Here is a 27,229-nt window from a genome sequence, read left to right as displayed (position 1 = left end):
CACATCATTTGATTCCACTTTATTGGCTTTATGTAGCCAAGCAATCAATGTTTAAGAGACTTTGTATTCACCACAAATGTGTTTGTAACTTGTTTTCATGTTACAAACTCATGTATGCTCTGTGTGCCACATCTGATCACCTTTTTGTCCTTCATCAGGAATAAAAAGATTAGAAGGAGATTGAGCCTTTTCATTTCAAGTTAAAGAATGAAAGGGCCTTCCTGTAATGCTATGCTCTTCAACTGTCCATCTAGCTTTCTGGTTACTGTTGAACACTTGGCTGTCTCACCTAAAGTGTTAATGTCAGGGCCTGGATATTGCATGAGTCCTTACCATTAGGATAACCTAACTTGTGATTGAGCCCTCTCCAAAGTAGATAAATAAAATAAAATAATAATATTATACTCTGTAATCCTATTCAGTGCTAAATTATTGGGCATCTAATTTTTGGTACTAATGGTGTGAGCCGCTAATGCTTGGTAATGGTGATGAGTGTGCCAGGCTTGCTCTGAAAAACAGAGATCAAGTCTGTTGTGTGAATTGCCTGAGCAAGATGCTGACAAACCACACATGCTGCAGAAAAGGAAGAACTAATAACATTTGCTGTTAGTTCCCATGGTTTAAGGTCAGCTTTAAGTTAAGTTATCCCATTATCATTATTATCGAGCCCTTGTCTAATATGTTTCTGATTTTCTGAACCATTTACAGTCATTGTCCAACTGTAAGTTACCTCAGCTCAGATATAGGTGTTTTCTTCAGTTCTCTTTGTATGTAGACTCCTTGTCGAGATACGGTCATATTCACAAAAGTTAGTTTGATCATACACATACTTATACAACCAAATTACCCATGTGATGCCTGACGTAGAATCCACACAGAGATTTCTGGTGGGCATAAATCCATTTGCTACTGTGGGTTTCTCCTCTATGCCTAGAGAGAAATCCACAGTAGTAAATGTCAATCAAGGTGGTATGGTTTACTTTGAAATGTTTGGGAATGCCATAAACTTGTACATTTGTGGGGATTCCCAAACTCCTCCTCAACCCCTTTCCACCTGGAGATAGAGATTTTCTCAAGACAAAGGCTGGAGCATGTCTCATTGCAGGAGGGTAAGGGAAACGGATCACCCCCAGATTTTCTAGTGATTTAGAGGAAGGGAATTTCTTCACGGGGGAAATGTTTTCCATCCTGGAAAAAAATGTGCGTCTACACGGGGGCTCCTTTTTCCTCTGTGGAGTTATATGTTATGTAGAACTCCAAACGGCAGGAATAGGGTCCCACCGGAATTGCCACATGATAATTTTAGCAGCATGCTTACAATCCAGTGCCTATCCCAGCTTTCCAGGCCTGCTGCTGGTAATGTATTTGAATTGAAATAAAATATAAACGTATGCTCAGGCAGAGATCTAAATGTCTACCTCCACATTTTTCCCCCTAAATCGTGCCCTTGAAGTGTAGTGTTTTCTTGCTCGGGAACATAGGGCCTGATTTAAATTTATTTCGGTGGTCAGCCTGTCATCCGCCTACCTGACAGAATATTTCACCTTGTGGCCCTGGTGGAGGTGTCGACAGCCACATTTAGAAATATCCGCAGGTGCTTCAGACATTTCTAGCATTGACAGGAACTGTAATTTTGCCATACGCTTCTGTCAACATGATGGAGATTTATGGCAAATCTACAACGTTTTTTTAATTTTCAAAAAGAAAATCCCAAAGCGGGATTTTGTTTTTGAGAATAAAAAATGTAAATTCCCTTTCGCCATGTTAGTGATGGGCATTCAAACATGACTAAATGCCCGGCCATCTAAATTAGGTGGGCGGACACTCCAACTGCCCAACGGAGTAGTCTCCCCATTCTCAAACTATGGTCCACCTGCATTTAAATCGGGCGGGCATTGGTAGGAAGGAATCTCTGCCTCCCTTGCGGCAGAATTCCCTCTCCTCCAAGAAATAAATTGTGCCCATGGTGTTTCAGTCACTTACGCAGCAGTTCTTCTGGTATTGCTGATTATAGGGTATTGTTGAAGTGAGAAATATAAATGAATTAGTATTGTTCTAACACCTGCTTGAGCAATGCTATATATACAAACCACAGTCACTGAAAGTACTTTGTTTGCAAAGTTATTAGAGTTCCCTGCCCCACTGATGCCATAAACAAAAGTCAGTTGACAGGATATTAAGGTTCCAATGCAAAACTTTTAAAATGGCCCAAAAGGTTAAGAACTGATTACTTCCAAACTGACCATAATGGAGACCATGAAGCACCATCTTTGTAAAGACAAGAGACACGAGATGAAGTCCAGCCACTGTTTCGGACGAAAGCTAGGTCTGGCTAGACAGAGACTTTATGGTAGAACAAAATCAATCCAATCAATAAACAGACCACTGACCCGATTCTAGTAATTATCAAAGCACATAATAAAAATGCTATTGCACAAGCAATATGCAGTTATTTCTACTTCTCAAGATGCATATAGTTTTTCCATTTCTCCCATATACTGCTAAAACATATGTGAAAATTTTACCTTGACTCCCTGCTATTAATTCTCCCCCTCCCCTGCTACAATCGAACAAATCTTTACATGACATACCATAATCAGTATGCCCTACTTTACCTGTCCCTATCTTACTCTAAGTCACATGTTCCCTCAGTCTTTACTTTCAGATATGTATCTGTGATGTGCCTAGATTTCATTCTGTTGGTCACATCTTCTCCTTTCTCTGAAACCCAATAATACAGTTGTCTGTTCTGCCTCCTCAGTTCATCCCACCAATAACTTTCATAATGCCACGAAACCCTAATATTGATCTCATTGAGATCCAGTTGATTAATTTTAAGCTACATCGCAGAAATTGAAGTAAGTGCATTTTTTCCTCAATGAACAAGACTAAACCCAACAATCAATAATTCTACTGGACTAAGCGCTAGCCTTGGGTTTCAGTCTTGCGGGCTACTTAGAATAAAGTGCATCTGTGTCTCACCTGGGGTACTAAGCACTACATAAATGCAATTATAACACAATATTTATTTATTTTATTTTATGTAGTTTGTAGAGCGCGCAGCTACCCCCGAAGGGGTGTCCCGGCGCTAAAATTCAGGAATAACCAAGGGAGAGGGGGAGTGAAAAAGGAAAAAAAGGGAAGACTAGAGTCCAGAGAAGAGCCAGGTTTTAAGTTTGGCTCGGAAGATTGTTTCGGAAGGACAGAACCTCAGCTCGAGCGGAAGGGAGTTCCACAGTCTGGCAGCAATGACACTGAAACCTCTGCCACCGGTTCTAGACAATCTGAACCGGGGCGAGATCAGGAGGCGGAGGTCATTGGATCTAAGGGATCTGGTGGAGCAGGATAAGGAGACCCGTTTTTTCAAATAGGTAGGTCCGTAGTTGTTGACAGCTCGGTAGGTAAGAGAGAGGACCTTGAATTGAATACGGCTGGCCACTGGGAGCCAGTGGAGTTCCCTCCGGTAAGCAGAGACAGATTGACGGTACGGGATATTACCGATCAGTCTGGCTGCAGCATTCTGGACAATCTGCAGCCGGCCTATCAGGTACTGTGGAGCCCCTGCATAGAGACTATTTGCATAGTCCAAGTGGGACGTAATGAGAGCCTGGGTGACTGTGCGGCGGGAATCCAAGGGGAGATAGGGTAGGATCTTTTTTATCATGCGAAGTTTCATAAAGCAGGCGGAAGTAACTTTATTGATCTGGGTTTTGCATGACAAGGAATCATCAAATTGGAAGCCGAGATTCCGCGCCGAGTGGACAGGGGACGGGGCAGGATCTAGCGCTGTGGGCCACCACCAAGCAGAGGGGATAGGGGTTTTCTGATTGAAAAACAGAACCTCAGTTTTATCTGCATTCAATCTGAGGTGATTCGCAGTCATCCAGCCACTGATGTTATTGAGGCATTGGCGGAAATTGAGGAGTGCGGAGTCCGAGTGGTCCCTAAAGGAAAACACCAGCTGTGTGTCGTCAGCGTAAGAGACCACCCTGACTCCGTAGGACTCCACAACGTCAGCCAAGGGGGCCAGGTAGACGTTGAAGAACAGGGGGCTGAGGGCAGAGCCCTGCGGCACCCCACAGGACAGAGGTTTTTTCTCTGACTTAAAAGGACGTAGCAGTACCTTTTGACTTCTATGCGAGAGAAAGGACTCGATCCAACTGAGGGCAGTGCCACCTATGCCTATCTGCTTGAGACGATCAAGGAGGATAGGATGAGAGACCGTGTCGAATGCAGCGGACAGGTCGAGGAGAACCAACATGGCCTCCTCGCCCCTGTCCACGCATTCTCGGATGGATTCAGATACTTCTAGCAGGGCCGTCTCCGTGCTGAATCCGGCTCTGAAACCGGATTGGGATCCATGTAGCAGAGAATGATCTTCTAAATATTCCGTAAGTTGGAGCTGTACGGCCTTTTCCAGGACCTTGGCGGGTTTGGGGAGGGAAATGGGACGGTAGTTGGTAAAGACAGCGGGGTCTGCGTCTGCCTTTTTCAAAATGGGGATCACCAATGCCTCCTTCCAGGTGGTAGGGAAGAAACCATGGTGAAGGGAGGCATTCCAGACGGACAGGAAAGGGCAGGCAAGTGAAGGCGCCAGTTCTCCCATGACTTTAGCGGGGACAGGATCAGAGGGGGCACCGGATTTACAGCAAATGAGTAGTCTGATGGCCTCGTCCTGGTTGAGTTTGTTGAATGAATGGAAGGACGGAGACTCTGGGGGATTAGTGAGAGAGGACTGAGTGACAGATACAGTGGGGAAGGAGACACAGAGTTTATTGATTTTTTCCAGAAAGAAATCTGAAAGTCCCTCGCAGAGAGCTTGACTAGCGGTGGTCTGGGGGGCCCTAGCCGGAGGGTTAATAAAGTCTTTAACGATGTTAAAGAGCGTTTTTGATGAATTTTTGGCTTTATTAATTTGAGCGGCAAAGTGATCTTTCATTGCGCTTTTTTTGAGTTTAAGGAATTGTTTTAGGGCCGTTTTGTAAAGATGCTTGGCTTCAAGGTCGTAGTTAAGTCTCCACTTGCGTTCGAGAGCCTTACATCTGCTTTTCTCCTCCCGAAGGGGGGTGGAGAACCAGGGAGCAGAGGGTCGCGACCTAGTGGAGGAGATGGTTATCTGGGGGGCAATAGAATCAATCGCTTTGAGGAGAGTGGAGTTTAACCTAGAAACATTTTTATCAATGTCCGGGGAAAGGTACTCCGACTGAAAGTGGAATATTGGGTCCAAGGTAGCGCAAGTAACCTTGTGCCACTTTCTTCCCAGCTCCTTCCTAGGAACCATTGGGGCAGATTTGCGTCCCAAGGTGAGAGAGAATGGAATAAGGTAGTGATCAGACCAGGTTAAAGGGAGAGGCTGAAGAACAGCGATGAGTGGAAAATTAGCGAATATAAGGTCCAGAGTGTGGCCTGCCACATGAGTGGGACCTGCAACCAGTTGTTTGAGATTGAGACTCTCCATAGAATCTACCAGGTTGGTAGCCTTAGCACATAGCGGATTATCTATGTGGAGGTTGAAATCGCCCAGGACAATGAAGTTATGGTGTTTAATAGATAGGTCAGCCACAAGGTGGACAAGGGCAGTGAGGGAAGGGGCAGTGACGGGGGGGGGAGAATAAACTAGTATGCCAGCCAAGATAACTGATGCAGAGTCAGAGACAGAGAAGTACATGGCTTCGATTGTGCCTATATCAGTAAGTTTAATGAAAGTCAGCTGGAAAGAGGATTTGAATATGACGGCTAGACCGCCTCCAGACTTACCTCCAGCCCGATTCAGGCATTTGATGTCATAGCCTGGGGGGATAGCTAAATAGATATCCGGCGAGGAAGAGTCAGTAATCCAAGACTCGGTTAGAAAGAGAATATCCCATTCGTCAGACGAGATGGACATCCAGATGACATTGGCGTGACAGGGAAGAGATCGACAATTAACCAACCCGGCTCGCAAGGTGTACTGATTAGAGGAGAGTGGCTGCGGAGGTGGGCAAGGGGAGAGTCGAGGATGGCAGGACGGGAGTGAGAAGCTGCATAGTGAGCAGTGGTAAGGAGCAGTTTCCAGGTGATTAGGGATGCAGCGAGGGCTGGTCGGGCAATGGCACGTATTGAGTGAGTGAAGTTGAGCAGTAGTCCAGCAGATGCGGGCAGTGCTAGTGGAAGAGGCAGGGGGACTGGCCCTGGGCCCGGTCCAGGCCCGGACGGGCCCAGACGGGCTTGCCTTTGGCGCGCCTTCGGCGCGCTGACGGCGCGCCCGCTGCGCCCGTCCGCTGCGCTTCCTGGCGAGACACATCTTTTATGTCCGTGTGAGAGGGAACATGGGGGTGTGGCCAGCTGAGGTGGGCGTGTCCGCCGTGGCGCCTCGCCCTCAGTGATGGCGACAGGTAGCGTTCGTTGCAGCGCTAGGAGCGCTGTTTAAGTGCACAGGGAAGTGAAGTTAAAAATCAAAGTATCACACAACAAAGATTTTAAAAGCTAGAGATTCACTCCCGGCTTCCGCCTCAGGAGACTCCCAAATTAAAGTGTCGCGCTTTTCCAGCTGCGCGCACTTTATAGTGTCAGGGGGGGGCGTGGCCAGCTGAGGTGGGCGTGTCCGCCGTGGCGCCTCGCCCTCAGTGATGGCGACAGGTAGCGTTCGTTGCAGCGCTAGGAGCGCTGTTTAAGTGCACAGGGAAGTGAAGTTAAAAATCAAAGTATCACACAACAAAGATTTTAAAAGCTAGAGATTCACTCCCGGCTTCCGCCTCAGGAGACTCCCAAATTAAAGTGTCGCGCTTTTCCAGCTGCGCGCACTTTATAGTGTCAGGGGGGGGGCGTGGCCAGCTGAGGTGGGCGTGTCCGCCGTGGCCCCTCGCCCTCAGTGATGGCGACAGGTAGCGTTTGTTGCAGCGCTAGGAGCGCTGTTTAAGTGCACAGGGAAGTGAAGTTAAAAATCAAAGTATCACACAACAAAGATTTTAAAAGCTAGAGATTCACTCCCGGCTTCCGCCTCAGGAGACTCCCAAATTAAAGTGTTGCGCTTTTCCAGCTGCGCGCACTTTATAGTGTCAGGGGGGGGCGTGGCCAGCTGAGGTGGGCGTGTCCGCCGTGGCGCCTCGCCCTCAGTGATGGCGACAGGTAGCGTTCGTTGCAGCGCTAGGAGCGCTGTTTAAGTGCACAGGGAAGTGAAGTTAAAAATCAAAGTATCACACAACAAAGATTTTAAAAGCTAGAGATTCACTCCCGGCTTCCGCCTCAGGAGACTCCCAAATTAAAGTGTCGCGCTTTTCCAGCTGCGCGCACTTTATAGTGTCAGGGGGGGGTGGCCAGCTGAGGTGGGCGTGTCCGCCGTGGCGCCTCGCCCTCAGTGATGGCGACAGGTAGCGTTCGTTGCAGCGCTAGGAGCGCTGTTTAAGTGCACAGGGAAGTGAAGTTAAAAATCAAAGTATCACACAACAAAGATTTTAAAAGCTAGAGATTCACTCCCGGCTTCCGCCTCAGGAGACTCCCAAATTAAAATTATGTATCTGCTCGACTCTGTTTACTTATTATGTCACTGATGATGTCATCGCTGACATGTGATGTGATCAGTGATAATTAATATAAACCACCCATCTGCTTTGAAAGAAACCTTATTAGCCAATAATCTAAATGTATACTATGTGTGCAGGAGTATATACTGTGATATTCTATTTATTATCATAAAAACAAAGACTTGTCACCTGAGAAATGGAGCCTGTTGTATTAATTGTTCATGTAGGTATTTCTTAATCATATTTTTTAGATTCAATCACTATCTCATATTTCTTTAATTTTGTTTATAGAAGAATTTATCTGGCGCAACTCTCATCTCCAATCTCGGAATCTGCCGTCTCAAAGAATTCTTGTGCCTAATACTGCCTCCCGGACCACAGCCTTTGGGAGGAGTTACTACATTGGTGCCAATGAAGAAGATGTGAATTTACTTGCACCATATTTGCCTGAACCAGGGTGTGATTTTAGAGAAGAGGTGAAATCAAAGAGCTGTAAACGAGGTAGGTTATTGTTATGATATACAGTATGTTAGCTTAGTTCTTTGTAGTACATCTAAATAGATATAGGCCCCTGTGGGAAGACCTGATGACAGCAGGTTCCGTTAGCAAGAATACCATCAAACCAATTATGGCAAGTACACAATAAACCTAATGTAGTCACAACCCTCTCTCAGCCCTCTAACCAACGCTTTCCTCTTGGTGAAGGATGAGTTTAAGACTGAGTGGCACTTTAACGAGATTGAACCTGCGGCAGCTATGAAATTATACCTCCAGTTTTGTTATGGCACCCTTCCCTTTCTCTCTTTCACCTCAGGTTGGGGTCAGCCACATTAACGAGACAGGTGGGCATGCCCCTCCTTTGGTGCCAGCAAGGAAACTATGGAGCCCCACCCATGTGAAGGGGAGGAAAAAGAGGATACTACCAGTATGCCAAAATGTAGGGGTTAAAAAACATGTTGAGGCATTATTCATGATGTCTGTCTCCTGCTACCTGGACAAGGCGCATGATGTCAGGCTTAACGCGGCTCCTAATACAGTAGCACTGGGTGCTCCCAGCGACTCTGATCCCCCTCATGCAGTAGCACTTTTAGACATTGTAGCTCATGACTGTTCATTATTAAAGCATAGGGTGCCGTGAAAAACGTTGTTTTCCCTTATGTGCTGGCACTATGAGGATTTATGGACCAAGACTGCTTTTGTTCACTTTTGTGACTATTTTATGGAGTTTGTGAAATGTTTGGGCTGCGTCGATTGTATCAAATATTTTATGATGCCTATCCGGTCTACGCAAGCTTCATCGCTTCTTTTGGTGTGTGCGTTTGATGCTATTGTTTTATTCTATGTTTTATTGCTCTTTATGGTCTACAGCCTAGCCCATGGACCGCCCACCGGATTTTCAAGTAGGCAGACCTCCAGTTTATCAGCGACAGATCCAAGGTGGCCCAACAGAGTACAGACTGTCAGGGTTCAGGTGATTTAGAGTGGTCAGTCAAATGGGCAGTTTTACTCTCCGTCGCCAAAGGGTAAGACCTGGTGATAAAGGACAGTAAAACGGTTAAACGACCACCACAACACAGAAGTTAACTCCCAGTGTGTGGAGGTCATTAGTTTTGGATTTTCCAAAAACAAAATCCTGATTCCGGAGTTTGTTTTGAAAAACAAAAGGCGTGTAAAGTTTGATGAACGTCCATCAGTTTGATGATACAGCATTTAAAATTGTTAACACATTGGCAAGAACCCCTGTGACAAGGGTTCCCCCAGTCAGTGACTAGAGAGGATGGAGGGCTGGCAAACATTGGTAAATGCAGAGGATGGGTACTCTGTCATCGCCGTGATGGAGGACAGACCATACTCCGTATTCTAAATCAGGCTCTATGTGTTTTATTGGAATTACAGCAACTTAAGTGGTTCAAAATCATAAAGTGAAACTTACTTGAGAAAGAATGTGCTTAAAGAAATGGAAGCTACTGGTATGCAAAATAGTAAAGCTTCTTCTTGTTCATGTTATTGCTGTGTGCCATTACAGTGCATAAAGGACTGTGTCCTCACCCTCTACAGGTTGAAAATGGGAGTCATTTGAACTGAGAAAGATTAATTTCTTCAGTCAAAATGTACACCATGTGACCAGTACACACACTAACCAGTTGTGAGAAAATTTCCCAAAACAAAAAATAAAGATCAAATTATTTGGGGAAAGTCAACTTCATTCTTAGATTCTATGCTGCCTATTACTTTTTGGTTGTCTATCCTGTAGTAATGGGACCTCGATTGAATTGTGTATATTTTGTTTATGTTCTTAAAGTATATCAATGTTATTAGTGGGTAAAAAGGGTACAATTTTCTAGTCTTTTCAGCATTCCAGCATCGCATTAGCACTACCAAGATCACATTCACCCAATCTAGTGTTTTGAGAAGATGTTCTTGGCTACCATCTCCCCATACTGAGAACCCCGTTCAAAACCACACCTTGCCAAATCTCCCTCCTCTCCTTTGTTTGTAAATTGGAGCATTCACATGACTGCCTCTTAGCACTGAAGCTGGTGATCAGATTAGCATTAAACTGAATATCAAGAATCTGGGGGAACAGTGTAATGTTCAGCTTTTTTCTACATTACAGAACATTCTATTTAGTGTGAGAAAGGCTGGTTTAAATATTGGGAGGGGGCGTAGAACAGACCTACTTAGCCATGGCCACCCATTTCACCCAGGTATCCAAGCCATTGTAAACAGTTGTGCACTTGCTGTTCAATGAGAAGCAGGTACAAGATATCACAATGTAATATCGTGGATATTGCCAGACCAGAGCCCAATGTTAGTTGTTCAGTATGAGGTTCCGTGACAATTGTAAGTGGTGTTTCCGACTCGTACGAATATGGTCGAGTCTGGTATCTATGAACCGCAAATGACGACTTTAGTAAGTGTGCGCAGTTTCGCTGTGCTAACTTAAACCGTTCGTTTGTTACGTGGGCGTTTTCATCTGTACCCACGGGTTCCATCTTAGATACGGCATCCATTTTGTCTCTTGCCCTCAAGTAGTCAGCGAACGGACGCTGTCCGCTTCGCGACCCTGGGACTCCCAAGATATTTGCGGAAGACACATGTCCTTTGAAAGTGTCTTTATGACGAGGGGGTTGCTACTGTAAGGCAGGTGGCGCCGCTCGAGGCTCATCTTGCCGCACGGACTTATTGTCTCAGCCGTGCATCTCATTAGGCACGTCCCTTTGATGCCTGTATCTCGTGTTTCCCGACACCTCCCCTTTTACACCCTTTCCGATCTCCCCACTGTCTCCGTCTTCCTCTGCACCTGTCTTCGTTCCTGTTTCGATCTACTTGATTGCTGATTGGAATTTGCTAATGGTGGGAAGATGGGTTTTTACAGTTGGGAACCGCCAAATGTTTCCGCACTTATGTTCCGGACCTTATGTGTTTCAAAGCGACCAAAGCGACCCCTCTGGGAGCTCGATGTGGGAACTGAGTTGTAAACCTTTGTGTTCAATGTTAGCCTATGGGTAAAAACTGTATAAAAGGAGCGATCCACATAACCAATTTGAAGCAGTCTCCACAAGTAGCACGCGTTGTACTTGCCGTGATTTCTGTGTTCCCTGCAGTAAATAAACCTTGACTCTTTGACGCCGAAGGAAGTGTCCCGTGTCTCTGTGACTTGTACGCCGGAACAGGTTACCCACGAAGGTTTCAGGTGTTGTGCCCTGGCACCGCTGGGTCCAAAAGAACCCAGTCCTTCAGTTGGCGCCCAACGTGGGGCTGCATCAGTGGTACCGGTCCAAGCCCGACGATCGTGAGGAACTTCGTGTGAAATCTCCGAGGGAAGGTGCACCCCGCTTCATCGATCCTGTTGTCGAAATAAGTGGCCCGAAGACTTTTCCCGCGAAGATTCCCGCCTCCTGACGGCTGCGACGGACTGCTGCCCTGACTGTAGACCTGTTTTGGCGCCTGGCGTAGACCTTGGTATAGCGAGACGATTGACGGGCCTTCCTGAGGACGCCATTGATCTTTGAGTTAAGTATTTGTGGGTCGCTCCCAGAATCCTTGGTTGTAAACACTTTAGCGAGTGTTTTTGTTGTAGACACTTTAGCGAGTGTCTTTGTTGTGAACACTAGTGGCTTTGTTGTACACGCTGTGTGAGTGTTTTTGTCGGTGACACTTTGCTAAGCGTACTTTGTTGTTGTATTTGTTTGACGACTGCAGCCGCCAAAGACCGAGGGTTTTTGTTCTTGCTGGGACTTGGTAAATCCCGTAACCCTTGAAGTTTGTGAAACTCGGCTAGTGTGCAAGATGCCTGGTCGCAGTACTTTGTTCAGTTGTTGTAGACCTTGTGGTGCGGATTCCCTGCTGGAGGACTCGTGTCCGATACCTCCGGTTGGAACTCCTACTTATGACTTATATAGCAAACATGGGCTAGGCCCGATTGCTTTTAACGATTATTGGATAAAATATACAAAGAAAGACGGCGATCTTCGTTGGCCACCTCACGGTAGCTTCGAAGCGTCGATCTTAGATAATTTGGAAATAAAGTTGTTCGAACGCAAATCTAGGCCGGCCATGTTTGATGCCTTTCGGTTGTGGCGCAAAGAAGCCCGACAGAAAGAGATCAGACAGAATAAACGTAGTGAGCGAGATAATGTTGCTACTATTGTGAAGAAAGCTGAGCAGTTTCAGCGTGATAAGGAGGATAAGGATAAGGAAGTGTTTGAGAGGCTACAACGTATGACCATAGATAAATGCTATCCTGCTTTGCCTACGGAGTCGGATAAGAAGGAAGAGGCAGTTGAGGATCCTTTAATGTCCTATCTTATGAAGTCGCCACCCCCGTACGTACAGGGTACCGCAGCTCCTGTGGTCCCTGCCGTACCTGTTCTTCCACCTGTTATTCCTCCACCCGTTCCTCAACCTGCACCCGCTCTTCCGACTGTTCCTGCTCCTGTGCCTGTTTCTATTCCTACTGCTCCTCCGCTTCCACATACTCCTGCTCGCGCTACTGCTCCTGTGTTGTTAACTCCTGTTGTTGCTAACGCTTCTACTCCTCCTCTTGTTAGTTCTGTGTCTTACTCTTGTCCCTCTACTCGTAATCGTAGTTCTCCCATTGCGACAAATTTTTTCCAGTCGCTCGGACCTGTCTTTGGGTCCGCTGGTTCTGATGGTCCACCACAGAGACGTAGTCAGCTTCCTGGTAATAGGGAACGCGCTGCGTTATACAATATGGCGATGGGTTGGATGGACAATCCGCAAAGAAATTCACCCCGAGTCGTTCTTGAAACATTTAGTCAATTCAACATACCGACTCAGAGATATGTGTTTGACGAAATGTGTAAACTCCTACATGATCAGATAGCGGCTGTTGCGCCTGACGAGGTGCTGACCGCCCTGTCTAATCTTCGGCTTCAGTTCGCAACTGGACTGATAGTCGATACTAATGTCCGACGTGCTATTGAGCAGTTGCTGTCTTTTCGCCTTGCTCCTATTCCTCACGCACTGTTTGTTGAGGATCTTGAACGCCAGCAAGCTGAGTCTGGCCAATATCCTATGCGTGAAGTTCCGCCGGTTTGGGTACCCGCTGATAATACTAATGCTAACGCTCCAGTGGCGGCACATTTCCAGAGAGTATGGATACATCTCCCATGGAAACGATCGGAAGTGCTTCAGGTGAAACAAACTTTGCCTGATCCTCGCAAAAATCCTGCGGGGTATTACAAAGAATTATCGCAGCTTGTAGATGCTACGGTAATGAATCTTGCCGATATTGACATGTTGTTTGGCAACGTCGTACCGCAGCCGGTATGGGCTAAGATTCGTCATCAAGATCACACGAATGAATTAGGTGGTGATTGGGCTGCTATTACAGCGGCAGACGCTGGACAAGTGGCTGCTGCTAAACCCGATCAGTTGATTGAACTTCTTCCCCAGCGAATCATTACATTAATGAAAACGCTTATGCCAGCTATGAGGGTAAATTGGGACAAGTTGTCAGCCTGTAAGCAAAAGAAAGATGAGAGTGTTTCAGACTTCTTTACGAGGTTTGAGGAAACATTCGTTGATCATAGTGGACAGGATATGGGTACTGAGGGTGGACAAAGGCTGTTTGTGGATAAATTCGTGTCGAACTTATTGCCCGACTTGTGCAATAAATTGAAGAATTCAGAAAGTGCATGGGCCGTTTCTACCTCAGCTCAGATTCTGGCTACGGCACAATATTATGAAAATAGAGAGAAAGAAGAAAATGACCGAGCTGATAAAAAGACAAAAGAGCTGAAAACTAAAGTGTTGTTACAACAAGCATATCCGCCGCGTTCTAATCAGAATGCGTCTCAGCAGAATAGATCACAGTCGCAATCGAATCGATCGCAGTCGCGTAATGATTCCTCTTTCAACAGATCTTCGTTGGGGTACAATCAATGTGCTTATTGTAGACAGGAGGGACACATTAAATTTGATTGTCCTGCTTTAAATGATCGTAATAGTGGTAATTCGTCTAGAGGAGGCCGTGGTGGTTCGCAGAATGCATCACGTGGTAGAGGTCGTGGTGCTCAGAATGACCGCTCTGACAACTCATCAAATTCTAATAACTGTTTCGACCCACGTGGATCATCGCAAGGACGATCTGCGCAGTACAATGTAGACGATTATTACGTCGATCAGGGGACTGACGACAGTAATTACTAGGACAGCCGAAGACAAGGAGAGGGAGTGGTATCAGTTCCGGTTGATCAGAGAGGGCCTTACGTCGCAGTTGCTACATCGGGCGTCGTTGAGCCTTTTCTGTTGGACACTGGTGCAGCGAAAAGTTCCATTATGCATTCGAAACTCCCTGGCGCACCTTTGTCTGGCTTAACAAATGTATCCGTTGGATTCTCTGGCGCCCCCGTTAGCAATCCAGTTTCACGCCCTTTGCCCCTTCAAATTGGGCCGCGTGAGCTCGAAGCTCCACTGATTTTGACCACAGGTTGTGGCGAAAATCTTTTGGGTCTGGATTTGCTTAAACGTTTGTATGCAACTTTGTATTGTTCTCCTGCGGGTGTAAAGCTTACGTTTGGGGAGAAAGTAGTCTCTCCTATGTATTTGTCCCTCGATAAGCTTCCACCGGAATTGGATTCTCTTCCTGCGTCTTTGTGGGCGACGGGTCCAAACGATGTGGGCCTACTTGATATCTCCCCTTATGTTGTTCAGTTGAAATCGAATGTGCGATTGCCACGTATTCCCCAATACCGTATCTCCCTTGATGGTGAACGAGCTTTGTTAGCGATCATCTATGATTTGATCGAGAAAGATGTTATTGAGGAGACTCGAGGAAACGTGTGCAATAGCCCTGTACTGCCCATTCTTAAACGTACTGATCCTACCAAACCGCCTGTTTATCGTTTTGTTATCGATTTACGGGAGGTGAATAAAATTGTGGTTCCTCAATTCCCTGTTGTGCCTGACATCACGGCGCTACTGACTCTGATTCCAGCTACTGCATCATGGTTTTCGGTGATTGACTTGAAAAATGCCTTTTTCAGCATCCCGATCGCCGAAGAGAGCAGGGACCTTTTCGGTTTCTCTCTTGGTGGACGTAGCTTCCGGTTCAAACGCGCTCCTCAGGGCTACTGTGAAAGTCCGTCTATTTACAGTCAAGCCTTGAAGGGTCAACTGGATGCGTTTAGGTTGCCGGTTGGAGCGGCTTTAATTCAATATGTCGACGACTTATTGGTGGCTGCTGATACTCAGGACATTTGCAAAATTGCTACGGTGTCGTTGCTGCAACATCTCTGTGAGTTGAATCACAAGGTGTCACCTTCTAAACTCCAATATTGTTGTCAAGAAGTAACCTATCTAGGTCACTTATTGTCAAAGGAGGGAAGGAGATTGACCCCAGAGAGAATTGCAGCGATTGCGCGAATGGCTGTGCCAAAAACCCAAAGAGATGTGCGTGCCTTTCTAGGTATCACGTCGTACTGTAGGCAGTGGATTCCAAATTTTTCATTGCTAGCGAAACCATTGGTGGCTCTTACGTGCAAGGATGTTTCAACTCCTTTACCATGGACGGAAGAATGTCAGAAAAGTTTTTCTGAACTACGTGATTCATTGTGTTCGGCTCCTGTGTTAGGTACCCCTGATTACAGTAAACCGTTCACGTTATATGTTCACGAGAGAGAAGGCTGTGCGTTGAGTGTCTTAACGCAACCTTTTGGTGATAAGCAACGTCCATGTGCATATTTTTCCTCGACCTTAGACCCAGTAGCTAGAGCATTGCCGAGTTGTTTGAGAGCAACTGCGGCAGCTGCGGTCTCTATCCGACAATCAGCAGGATTGGTCATGGATAATATGCTTACGGTGATGGTTCCGCATGCAGTCGATACTCTTTTGAATCGAACGAAAACTCAGCACTTGACGAGTGCGAGGTTGTCTGGGTACGAATTGACGCTTTTGGCAAGCCACATTCAAATAAAACGTTGTAATGTCCTGAATCCGGCAACTTTGTTACCAATTAGTGCAGAGTCAGATGTAGTAACAGAACATGACTGCTACTTGCGTACAGAAGAGGAAACAAAAGGTCGAGTGGACCTTAAAAACACCCCATTGGAAGACCCTGACGGCACCCTGTATGTGGATGGGTCATGTTTTAAATTGCCGAATGGTGATGTGACTACTGCTTATGCTGTTGTGACGTTGAATACTGTTGTTGAGACTGCGAGATTGAATCAGAATTCTGCCCAGGCTGCAGAGCTGATTGCTCTTACTAGAGCATGCGTGTTAGCGAAAGGTAAGCGTGTGAATGTGTACACCGATAGCCAGTACGCTTTCGGTGTAGCGCATAGCTTTGGACGATTGTGGCGAGAGCGTGGTTTCTTGACGTCACACGGCACGAAAATACAGCATGGCCAGCTTGTGAATGATCTTTTGGATGCATTGACTTTGCCTGCTCAAGTTGCGATTGTTAAGTGTAGTGCGCATCGTAAAGTAACGGATGATGTTGGTCGTGGTAACGCGTTTGCAGATGAGATTGCTAAGGAGACTGCCCGGAACCTTAGCACTCGAATGTATGTGACGAGTTCGGTTAGGTGGCCTACAGAATCGAGTATGTGTGAAAATACTATAGAGAGCGTGAAAGCAATTCAGAATGAGGCCACCGATACGGAAAAGATGAAGTGGAAAGAAAGTACGGGAAAGTTGGATGTGAATGGTTGTTGGATTGATTTGTCGGATCAGAAAAGATGGATGTTGCCTGATGCGTATGTGCTGGCCGTTGTGACAATGGCACATGGGTTAGCACATATCAGCGCGAAAGGCATTTGCAAGTTGTTGTCGCCTGTGTGGAAGAATGATGGTATTACAAAGTGTGCTGAACGTCTGGTGAAGAATTGTATGGTGTGTATAATGTACAATCCTGGCAAAGGAACCCCAACTCCCCCTGGCAGTTTTGCTCCTCCTTCGTATCCCTTTGAGGTGATTCAATTGGACTTCATCCATATGGAGCGATGCAATAACCTGAAATACGTTTTAGTTGTGGTTTGCGCATTCTCCCGATGGATCGAGGCCTATCCCCTCAAAGACAATACTGCTTTGTCTACTGCGAAAATCCTACTGAAGGAATACTTTCCTCGGTATGGAATGCCTAGAGTTGTGTGGTCAGATAACGGAAGTGAGTTTGTTGGAAGTGTAATGAAGAATGTGTGTAAGGGCCTCGGAATTAATCAGAAATTCCATAGCGCCAATCATCCCCAGTCAGCTGGATTGGTTGAAGGGTACAATGGTACCCTTAAACTGAAGCTAGCGAAGATTCAGGCTACGACTGGACTTTCGTGGCCTGACGCTTTGCCTCTAGCATTACTGTCAACTAGGGCGACTGTACACTCCCGAATAGGGCTTAGTCCCTATGAAATAGTGTTCGGCCGTCCTGCGAATGTGTGGGGGGTTCCTAGGCCAGGTATATTCGTTGATCTTGAGTATCCGATGTTGATTGATTACTTACATGACTTGACTGCTAAACTGAGGTTAATTCATCAACAGGTTTACGACGCCTTGCCGACGCAGACGGAGGGTCCAGGCCACCAGCTCCAGCCCGGTGATTGGGTTGTCACCCGTAATTTCTCACGCAAGAAGAATCTGGACCCCCGTTTTGTTGGACCTCACCAGGTGCTCCTGGCCACGAGGACTGCCGTTCGTCTTGAGGGGCGGAAGAATTGGGTACATGCTACCCATTGTAAACGAGTCCCTATTCCTTTACCGGCAGACCCGTGGGTGAGGAAAGGCATTGCGTCAACAGAAGCAGAGACATTGCCGGCGTTTGTACCTTTTAGCGACGCACAGCTTGTTGGTGAACACTCAGCGCAGCAGAAAGCCACTGTTGGAACATTGTCAGCAAAAGACTCAAGATCAAATCAACAAACTGATCAGCAGGACGCTGTCTCTTCAACGGATCCTTTGTTCGACGAGCAGACACGTCCCGGGAAACATCGATATTCTTTGCGTTCTCGCATTAAGGACTAATAAAATTTCTTGCTTTGCTGAAACTGATAACTGCAATATCCTCGTTCCCCTGATCAACTTTGAACATTTCGTATCGTTGAAACTTGTTTTGTACATATATTAAGCTTCTTCCTTGTATCTTTCTCCTTCCACAGCTGAATTATTGTGTTAAATAAATACATATTGTGTATTGAGGGCCGTAGGGCCGCGCGCGTACTTCCTTCTGGACAGTAGGTCTTGACGCTAGGTTAAAGGCCGTCGGTTCCTAGGAACTCCTAGGGATTGACCATTGCTGCACAGAACGAAGTGCGTCAAGAAACGTTGCGGACGGTCATAGGGAAATGGCATTTTCGAAGCTGAACGATTTGGAAGGAGCTCAGGCGTATAGAGTCAAACTGCAGAAACTCAGTCGTACTAAATGTTTTGTATTCCAATTGTTTGTATTGTTTTTAACTGCTTCTGCATTCCTGGCGGGTGGGGTGTATTACGCTATGTCTTACTTTTTACTTCCTACCCCTACTCCTACTCCTTACCCTAATCTTACTCTTACTGCTACTACTGTTTCTCCCCATTCTTTTCACATTTTACCGGAACACGAACAGGCTAGACGTGTAGAATTCCGCAACAATTCCTTTATCCAGCTCCTCCATCAGCATCAGTTAGTGGTTAACACTACTAATTGTTGGGTGTGTGGGTTGATGCCACATACTACGGGTAAGGGAATTCCATATCTAGTGTTACCGTATAGTTCCCAAGGGTCAGCTCGAGCATACCAAACAATGCTTCGAAGCGCACTAGGTTTCCACCCCTCTCCAGAACGTTCCCCCAAACCGGGTCCTACCTCGTGGCAGTGGGTGGTATCGATGATAATACAGGATTTGGAAGATGAGATCTATGATGCTTTTCTCATCCCTAAGGCAGAGGTACAAGCCTATAGGGCACCGGATAGAGGGGAATATAGTACGTTCATTAATGAAAAGCAGCTTAAAAGCTCGCCTCCAATATGGGTCGTACCCCACACTGGTAATCTTTGTCTTGTGGGTCGTGGTTCGCAAGCCTCACTTGGAGTAAGTGCTTGCACTGAAAGTTACGTTCTGTCAATGTCCCCGATCCCTGTGTTTCTGGCTGCCAAGGGTACGTACTTCATCTGTCATGATCGTGCATATACATGGTTGCCCTCGGACTTCATGGGCTCATGTTTTGTTGCAAATCTGTTGCCTCCGACGTTTACTGTAGATGCCGATTACCATAAGACTAGAGTTGTACGAGGCGTAATTAGCGAAGAGGATACTGCCGGTCAAGAGGCAGGAGACTTTTTCAAGGGTTTCCTCCCGTTTTGGGGACCTATGGTTAATAGTAGGAACCTGAGACATTTGACTCGAGTGGTGGAATCGACAGCTAATGTTACTGCCAGTGCCCTTGGTAATATCACCACAGAACTTCAGGCGGAGAGACTTATGACGTTACAAAACCGTATGGTTTTAGATGTCGTCTTGGCAGATCGTGGTGGGGTATGTAAAGTGATCCATTCGAGCTGTTGCATTTTCATACCTGATAATGCTCCTACTGTCTATCAAGCCATCTCGAAGTTGCATAAGATCTCCGAATCCATACACGTGGATGTAGGGGATTGGACGCTACTCGGTTGGTTTTGGGGCCTGATGTCGACTTGGGGTTGGAAGATTCTGATGATCATCGGAGTTGTGGTAGTGTTCCTGTTCACGTGTTGCCTTTGTGTGCAGTGTGGTCCTGCCTTATGTGGCCTCTGTGCTACAACGTGTATGAGACAACCACCTGTTACCAAGGGGACTCGGTTGGACAAGGCTATGCTACAACGACATCTTGATGGTCTGATGAATATCGAATATGATTCCGACTAGTGCTTGCCTACATGAGGGCAAAAGGAGCGTCTGAGGTTCCGTGACAATTGTAAGTGGTGTTTCCGACTCGTACGAATATGGTCGAGTCTGGTATCTATGAACCGCAAATGACGACTTTAGTAAGTGTGCGCAGTTTCGCTGTGCTAACTTAAACCGTTCGTTTGTTACGTGGGCGTTTTCATCTGTACCCACGGGTTCCATCTTAGATACGGCATCCATTTTGTCTCTTGCCCTCAAGTAGTCAGCGAACGGACGCTGTCCGCTTCGCGACCCTGGGACTCCCAAGATATTTGCGGAAGACACATGTCCTTTGAAAGTGTCTTTATGACGAGGGGGTTGCTACTGTAAGGCAGGTGGCGCCGCTCGAGGCTCATCTTGCCGCACGGACTTATTGTCTCAGCCGTGCATCTCATTAGGCACGTCCCTTTGATGCCTGTATCTCGTGTTTCCCGACACCTCCCCTTTTACACCCTTTCCGATCTCCCCACTGTCTCCGTCTTCCTCTGCACCTGTCTTCGTTCCTGTTTCGATCTACTTGATTGCTGATTGGAATTTGCTAATGGTGGGAAGATGGGTTTTTACAGTTGGGAACCGCCAAATGTTTCCGCACTTATGTTCCGGACCTTATGTGTTTCAAAGCGACCAAAGCGACCCCTCTGGGAGCTCGATGTGGGAACTGAGTTGTAAACCTTTGTGTTCAATGTTAGCCTATGGGTAAAAACTGTATAAAAGGAGCGATCCACATAACCAATTTGAAGCAGTCTCCACAAGTAGCACGCGTTGTACTTGCCGTGATTTCTGTGTTCCCTGCAGTAAATAAACCTTGACTCTTTGACGCCGAAGGAAGTGTCCCGTGTCTCTGTGACTTGTACGCCGGAACAGGTTACCCACGAAGGTTTCAGGTGTTGTGCCCTGGCACCGCTGGGTCCAAAAGAACCCAGTCCTTCAAGTACTGTCCTAGTACGAGATGCCAAAGGTGTTCCCGCCATCACTCTGTGGTGATTTAAAAACTTTTGGCTTACTCGTTATTTAGGCTGTTATAACCAAGTATCAGGGCCGGCCTTAGGCATGTGCAAGCTGTGCACCTGCACAGGGCCACCAAACCCCAGGGGCCACCACACCAATATATATCCTTAATATAATAATCCTCTGATGATGGATACATATTTGCGTGGCGGCCCCAGGCAGGGATTTGGCAGCCTCCAGCTCTTTTCCACTTCCATACACCCTGACCCCCCCCCCCCTCTTCACTGGCCTCCGTGCTCCGCCCTGCCCGGACCCCCTCTTCCGGGGCCCCCTACCTACGCTCCCTGCCCAGGGCCGCCATGAGCCTAGAGCCGCCCCTGCAAGTATGTACAAATGCTGCACTCCCTCCTGATAATAAGTGCCATCATAGCTTGAAAATTTTAGTACTGGTCAAATTAAGGAAACGTTTCCGAATTTTAAAATGGGCAAAACCAGACTTGACGGTTTGGAGGCGGCTGGAGGAGACGATTAAATGAGGAGTCAGAGAACTCCCAGTCCCAGGCTTTTCACAACATCAGGCTGTGTTTTTAATTGTACTGGGGAGACCTGCAATAACATGGTAGGAGTGTAACTTCCATCTGTGAAAATGTTAAGAGGTTCATTGTTCCTGCTGCTTCAGTTATAACTTCCAAGTGACTCAGATTGACACAGTTTTTTATGCTCTTTGCAAGAATACTAAAGAAGCAATACAATATTATACCTTTTCTGATGGATCCTTTAGCATATTCCTTATCTATAGAATATCTGTAGGTGCCAGACTGGATCTGGAAATGTTCTCGGATGTGTTCCCACTAGGTGTCACTGTGTGGCCTGGCATTGGCATTATTCTGCCCTGAAACTGAGGCATCTTAGCAGCATATAAGCTTCATCCTTGCTCCCTGATGTCAGTTTCTTTCCGTAACTTTGCTCCCATTGTTGTTTTTTGACAATTTCTAAATGTATATCCAGTGTGTAAGAGAACTATGTCCCCACCTAAAACTACAGATTTCAAACCATGCTGTGACTGTTGGAAACAGTCACAGCACACTGAGGTGTGACTTTGGTGTCTGGGCTCAGGGCATGATTTCAAGTCATGCATTAAGTGTAGTCTTATTATCTCAAAGATGATCATGGAACATGAAGTGAAAGCTGTATGTCGCAGAACATTGCACGAAGTCACAGACTTTATATATGTCCTGATCCAAGTGGAGAGCGTGAAGCCGCTCTCACTCTTCAGTCTGGTCCCAGGAAGGCCAAGCGGCATTAGACCCCTTCCTGCCACTCTCTATTGGGAAAGAAATCACAAGTGTGTCCAGGTGCCAATCTGTCTCCCACCCCTGCTTGAGTTTTCGATTTCCCAATTGATCCCGATGGCCATAGGTGACACTACAGAAAGTTGAGGCCTTTAATTCTGGCGGTGGTTCCGCTTTCATTTTACCGACATTGCCAGTGCTGGAGGGGAATCTGGTGCTGACTCAGATGTTTATCCTCAAATCGAATCCATCTCAACTTTCTGAGGTCGCACTCTGATTCCACTCTAGCACACCTAGTTCCGGCACACCCTGAATCAGATAACATACAGCCACTACCGCAGAACCGTCCTCAGAGACTCAGTCATCTTTGAGGTTCTAATTTGTACTAAAGTTTACCTCCTGGAGATCACAAACATGGTGATGATTTACTCCCACATTATGAAGATGCCTGTTTATATTTGGACAAACAGGAGGACAGTGTGCTTGATAATATCCCTGATGCAGGGTTTTTGTTCCTCACTGGGCAGCCAACAATAAAGAGTGCTTCAGTTGCTATGGTAATTTGATGTGCTGCTGAGGTCCTGGACTTACAACTGCTTTCTGTTGAGGTTAAAATAAATGCATGTGGATACTTCCATTAGGACCAAAGGTGGAGTCCTCTGGGCCACTACTTGTGTTTGTTTCCAAGTTCAGAATGACCACAGATCACTTAGATGGGTGATGCAAATGCAGGGGGAGAATCGTAAATTGTTTTAGTGGTCCATCTTGCTACAGGGAATATACTTCATGGTGGAACATACCCCTGGGATTGACCACGCCAATGCTGATAGCCTGACCCTAAGGTCAGTCGATGCAGTTTGCCTACTAGGCTGATTCACGTGTGCCCTCTGGGGCACAGGCAGGGAGAACTTGCCTGAGAACCCATGCAAAGTTAGGGCTCCCTGGCTGAAACCATTTAGGATGGCCAGGATGCAGCCAAATACTACAGTTGTGCTGGTGATTAATTGCTTGGGGCAAGCAGTCCGCACCAGTGTGGAGTTCTGCCGCCATGCACGGATGCCCCCACTGACTTTTTAGGAGATGTCCAGACATCTCTAGCATCATCCCCCAGACATACTTGTGTTGTCATATCTTGTTTCATCTGAGGAACTTTAGCCGATCTCTGCCACCTCTGTCCCTGGTTGGGAAGAATGGGAATGGGCAACATCTGTCCTGCCAATGTGAGGAATATTTGTTTCTTTGAGGTCTGGTTGCAGCTTCATCACAGCAGGTTGTGCGTCATCTGCCTTGATCAGCTCTCCCAAAGAACGCTCTGCCAGACACCTTTTTCGGGAAGGATTGAGCCTTCTGTGTGACTGTGTAAGCGCCAACAAACATTCTAAATGAAGGATATCTGAAGACCTGACCTTCTGCCATTGCACCAACCTCTGACATTGCCTAGTCTACCAGTTTCTCCAGTATTGTATGTTCGAGGCATTTGAGCTGTATATCATATGCTTTAGCATAGATCGTCATCTGGTGTTGGGTCCAGATGTTTGCACTTTGTTTTTCTTCGAAGAAGTCTTTGTAGTCATGAGGTAGGTGACTCCTCCTTTCGGTTATAGTGTGCATGGGTATCAACTCCATCCCCCGATTGTTATTTCCGCCATCGGGTTCCGATGTGTATTGCGACGCTCTGGTTTGGTATAATTTTCTAACCTCTTCGACGCACAATCCTCTACCCTCAATGGTACTGTCTATCGATCACGGTTTCCTATTCGATGCACATCGTCTAAAATCTCTAAACCTCCGATCGAGAACTTTGAAGCGGTCCGTCGGGCCTACCCGTGCTGACCACATCAGCAGTCAATGGAACGGACTCCATTCAAGTTTTGTTCCGGGTGTCTTGCTAAGTTTCACCTCACCGACTTGCATGAGGTCTGCAACCTCTGCCTATCCCTGGAGCACAACAAGAAGGACTGTGAATTGTGTTGATCATTCTGATCGAAGAAAACCATCCGTGATCGTCGGGCTCAACGCCATGAGATGCACTGCGCCAGCAACTCCGTACAAGATGTATTCGGCGAAGATTCTGATTCCCACCAGCCCGATCCAGAAGCCGAGAAGAAGAGCTGGTCTCCGAAGCCGATTCTGACATGGAAGAAGAACCCACTATCACTCTGGGTCAACATACCGTGAGTACAGATCCCCCTGTGCTCACTCACCCATAACCTGTGGATCCTGTATCACCTACGCCCTCAGGTGCAGCTCGGCACCGAGATAAGGCTTCCGACGCCCGCCCTTGGGCTCGTCTGCGAAACACAAACACAAGCCTTCGGGCTCGGGCTCGAGCCAGCCTCATTCCGTAGCCAAACCAACATCTTCGGCACCAAAACACAAACACAAGGCTTTGCCACTCTCCACAACACCGGCACCGAAAACACCTTTGACACCGAAGTCCTTGGAGATGAAACCCGTCAAACACAAAGACCCAGAGCCAAAATCCTCCAAACCTCAAGCTTTGGAGCCAAAACACGCACCTAAAACTTTGGAGCCGAAATCCACACCAAAAGCTTCGGAGCCGAAATCCACACCTAAAGACTCGGATCCGAAGCCTGCTGAAAAGCACTCGGACTCAAAACACTCAGCGCCCAAAGAACTGCAACCTAAATCAACCCCATTCAAAGAACCTCTACCCGAACAGCCACCTTTTGATCCCAAACAAAAGAGACTCAGAATTGACCCAAAAACCGGACACCTCCAGGTCATTCTTCCTAAGAAAAGTAAGCTAGATCTCACAGAGGATCCTCCTATGCCTCAGAAAAAGAAGCGGTACCGATCAGAAAAAGAAGGACATGGGTACCAAACCCTTCTCCTCCCTACATACTTCCCTCTCCTCCTCCTAACCCAAATTTGATAATTACACTATCAAATTCACCATCACCTAACATACAGGACGAGGGTGATGAGGATGGAGATGGGAATTGGGATGAGGACCATTATGTGCCACATCACATACGACAGGACACTGATCCCTGGGACAATTATGATAAAGATCCAGACCAGGATAATGACCTCAACCTGTATCCCTCCAGACCCTCCCCACCTGATGATAACATAGGTTTTGCGCAGCTTATTAACAGGGCTGCTCAATATCACGTGGTGAAGCTCCACTCAGACCATCTAGAAGAGGATTTCCTTGTGGAGACTTTCACACATTCACAAAGGTCTTCTAACACGTTTCCAATGCTCAAGGGCTTACGAAAACACACTGACGAAGTATTCAAAGAGCGAGTTAGAGCCAGAATACGAACACCTAGAGTGGATAAAAAATATATAAACCCGCTCCTACAGACCCGGCATATATAAAAGGCCAGTTGCCTCTACACTCTCTTGTTGTAACTCACACCCGCAAGAGAGCTAATTCTCAAACCACAGGCGATTCCCCTCCTCCTGATAAGGAGTCAAATCTTATTGATGCCTACAGTGGCTTCCCAGGCGGCTAACCTTTGGCGTATTGCCAATGCTCAAGCTCTGTTAGCACGCTATGAAAGGGCTCACTATGACGAGTTGGAAAAACTCATGCAACACTTGCCGGAAGAGTAAAAAACGAAGGCTAACTACCTCATCCAGGAAGGGAAGCTCATCACCAACACTTCTGCTCTAGATGCAGCAGACACAGCATCTCATGCCATCAACACTAGTGTACTGTTACACAGGCACGCTTGCCTTTGAATCTCTGGATTCAAGCTGGAGGTACAATCCTCCATACTTAATCAGTAATTGATAAAGAGCATCTGTTTGGGCCATTAGTAGATACTTCATTAGAGAAAATTAAGAAAAACACCAAAACTACAAAGACCAAGGGGGCCTTGCAATTGCCTTCTAACCGGGGTTCCTTTCGCTGCTCCTTGTATAGGGGTGGCTCAAAAACAGTATAATCAGAAACCCCTCCTCTTCATATAGGGGTAACAACCAATCTAATTCCTCCTTAGGCTATTGTAGAGGGAACTACAGAGGAAATATTAACAAGGGAAGAGGTAACTCCACCCGCACTTCCCCTGCCAATAAGCAATGACTTCCCTTCGCTGCCCCCAATCATCCCACCCCGGTCCGGGGACGTCTCTCACAGTTCCTACCTGTCTAGAATTCCATCACTTCAGACAGGTGGGTAAGACAAATTATCAAATATGGTTACTGCCTGGAACTTACCAGAACTCCACCAATTATCATTCCAAAACAATGTGTAATGTCACCAGAACACCTAAAGCAAGATGTTTTCTCTCTGTTACAAAAACATGCAATAGAACCAGTCCCATTCCATCAACAGGGAACAGGAGTGTACTCCCTGTACTTTTTAATTCCAAAAAAGGACGGCTCTCTAAGGCATATACTAGACTTCAGACATCTAAATCTTTACGTTCAGTCAGACCACTTCCACATGGTCACCCTCCAACAGGTGCTCCCATTGCTTCAAAAAGTTGACTGTCCATCCTCTCTAGCTTTAAAGGACGCCTACTTCTATATTCCCATCTACCCAGCTCACAGAAAATATCTCAGGTTCGTGGTGGACAGACACCATTATCAATTCAAAGTTCTCCCCTTCGGGGCAACTATGGCACCTAGGGTATTCACCAAGAGCCTTACGGTGGCCGCAGCACATTTAAGAAGACAACACATTCACTTCTTCCCTTAACTGGACAACTGGATAATAAAAGCAAAATCACAGCACAGCTGCATACTTCACACTCACAAAACAGTACAACTGCTTCATGACTTGGGATTCACTGTAAACCTCACCAAGTCTCATCTCCAGCCGTACAACACGCACCGTATCTAGGAGCTACAATAGAGACTTGCAAAGCTCTTGCATACCCCAAGCCAGTCAGGATATGCAACATGCTAAATCTCATATCACAATTTCAATCCCAATACTCACTACTAGCCCGAGTGTTCATGAGGTTGATCGGCAGGATGGCTTCTTGCATTCTAATTGTCTCTTACGCAAGACTTTAAATGCGTCCCCTACAGGAATGCTTGGCACGTCAGTGGTACCAGGCTCAAGGTCAGCTAACAGATCTGGTGTTGGTAGACGGCCGCACACCTCGCTCCTCAGTGGAGGAATACACCAAACCTTTCCAAAGGG

At 46.6% G+C, this 27,229-nt stretch overlaps 1 protein-coding gene across 1 annotated transcript in view; it reads left to right on the top strand.

The window, feature by feature from the left end:
- Positions 1-27,229, top strand: part of AGBL3 (AGBL carboxypeptidase 3) — a 687,703-nt gene that overhangs the window by 523,212 nt on the left and 137,262 nt on the right. The window contains exon 18 of the mRNA XM_086953007.1: positions 7,794-8,003. Within this exon, the coding sequence (XP_086809133.1) occupies positions 7,794-8,003 (210 nt within the window). The remainder of the gene's footprint in view (positions 1-7,793; positions 8,004-27,229) is intronic.

Source organism: Lissotriton vulgaris, chromosome 1_2, assembly GCF_964263255.1.
Source record: "Lissotriton vulgaris chromosome 1_2, aLisVul1.2, whole genome shotgun sequence".
Classification (NCBI taxonomy): domain Eukaryota; kingdom Metazoa; phylum Chordata; class Amphibia; order Caudata; family Salamandridae; genus Lissotriton; species Lissotriton vulgaris.
The sequence above is the reverse complement of the archived record's forward strand: the minus strand, read 5'-3'. Positions and strand labels throughout refer to the sequence as shown.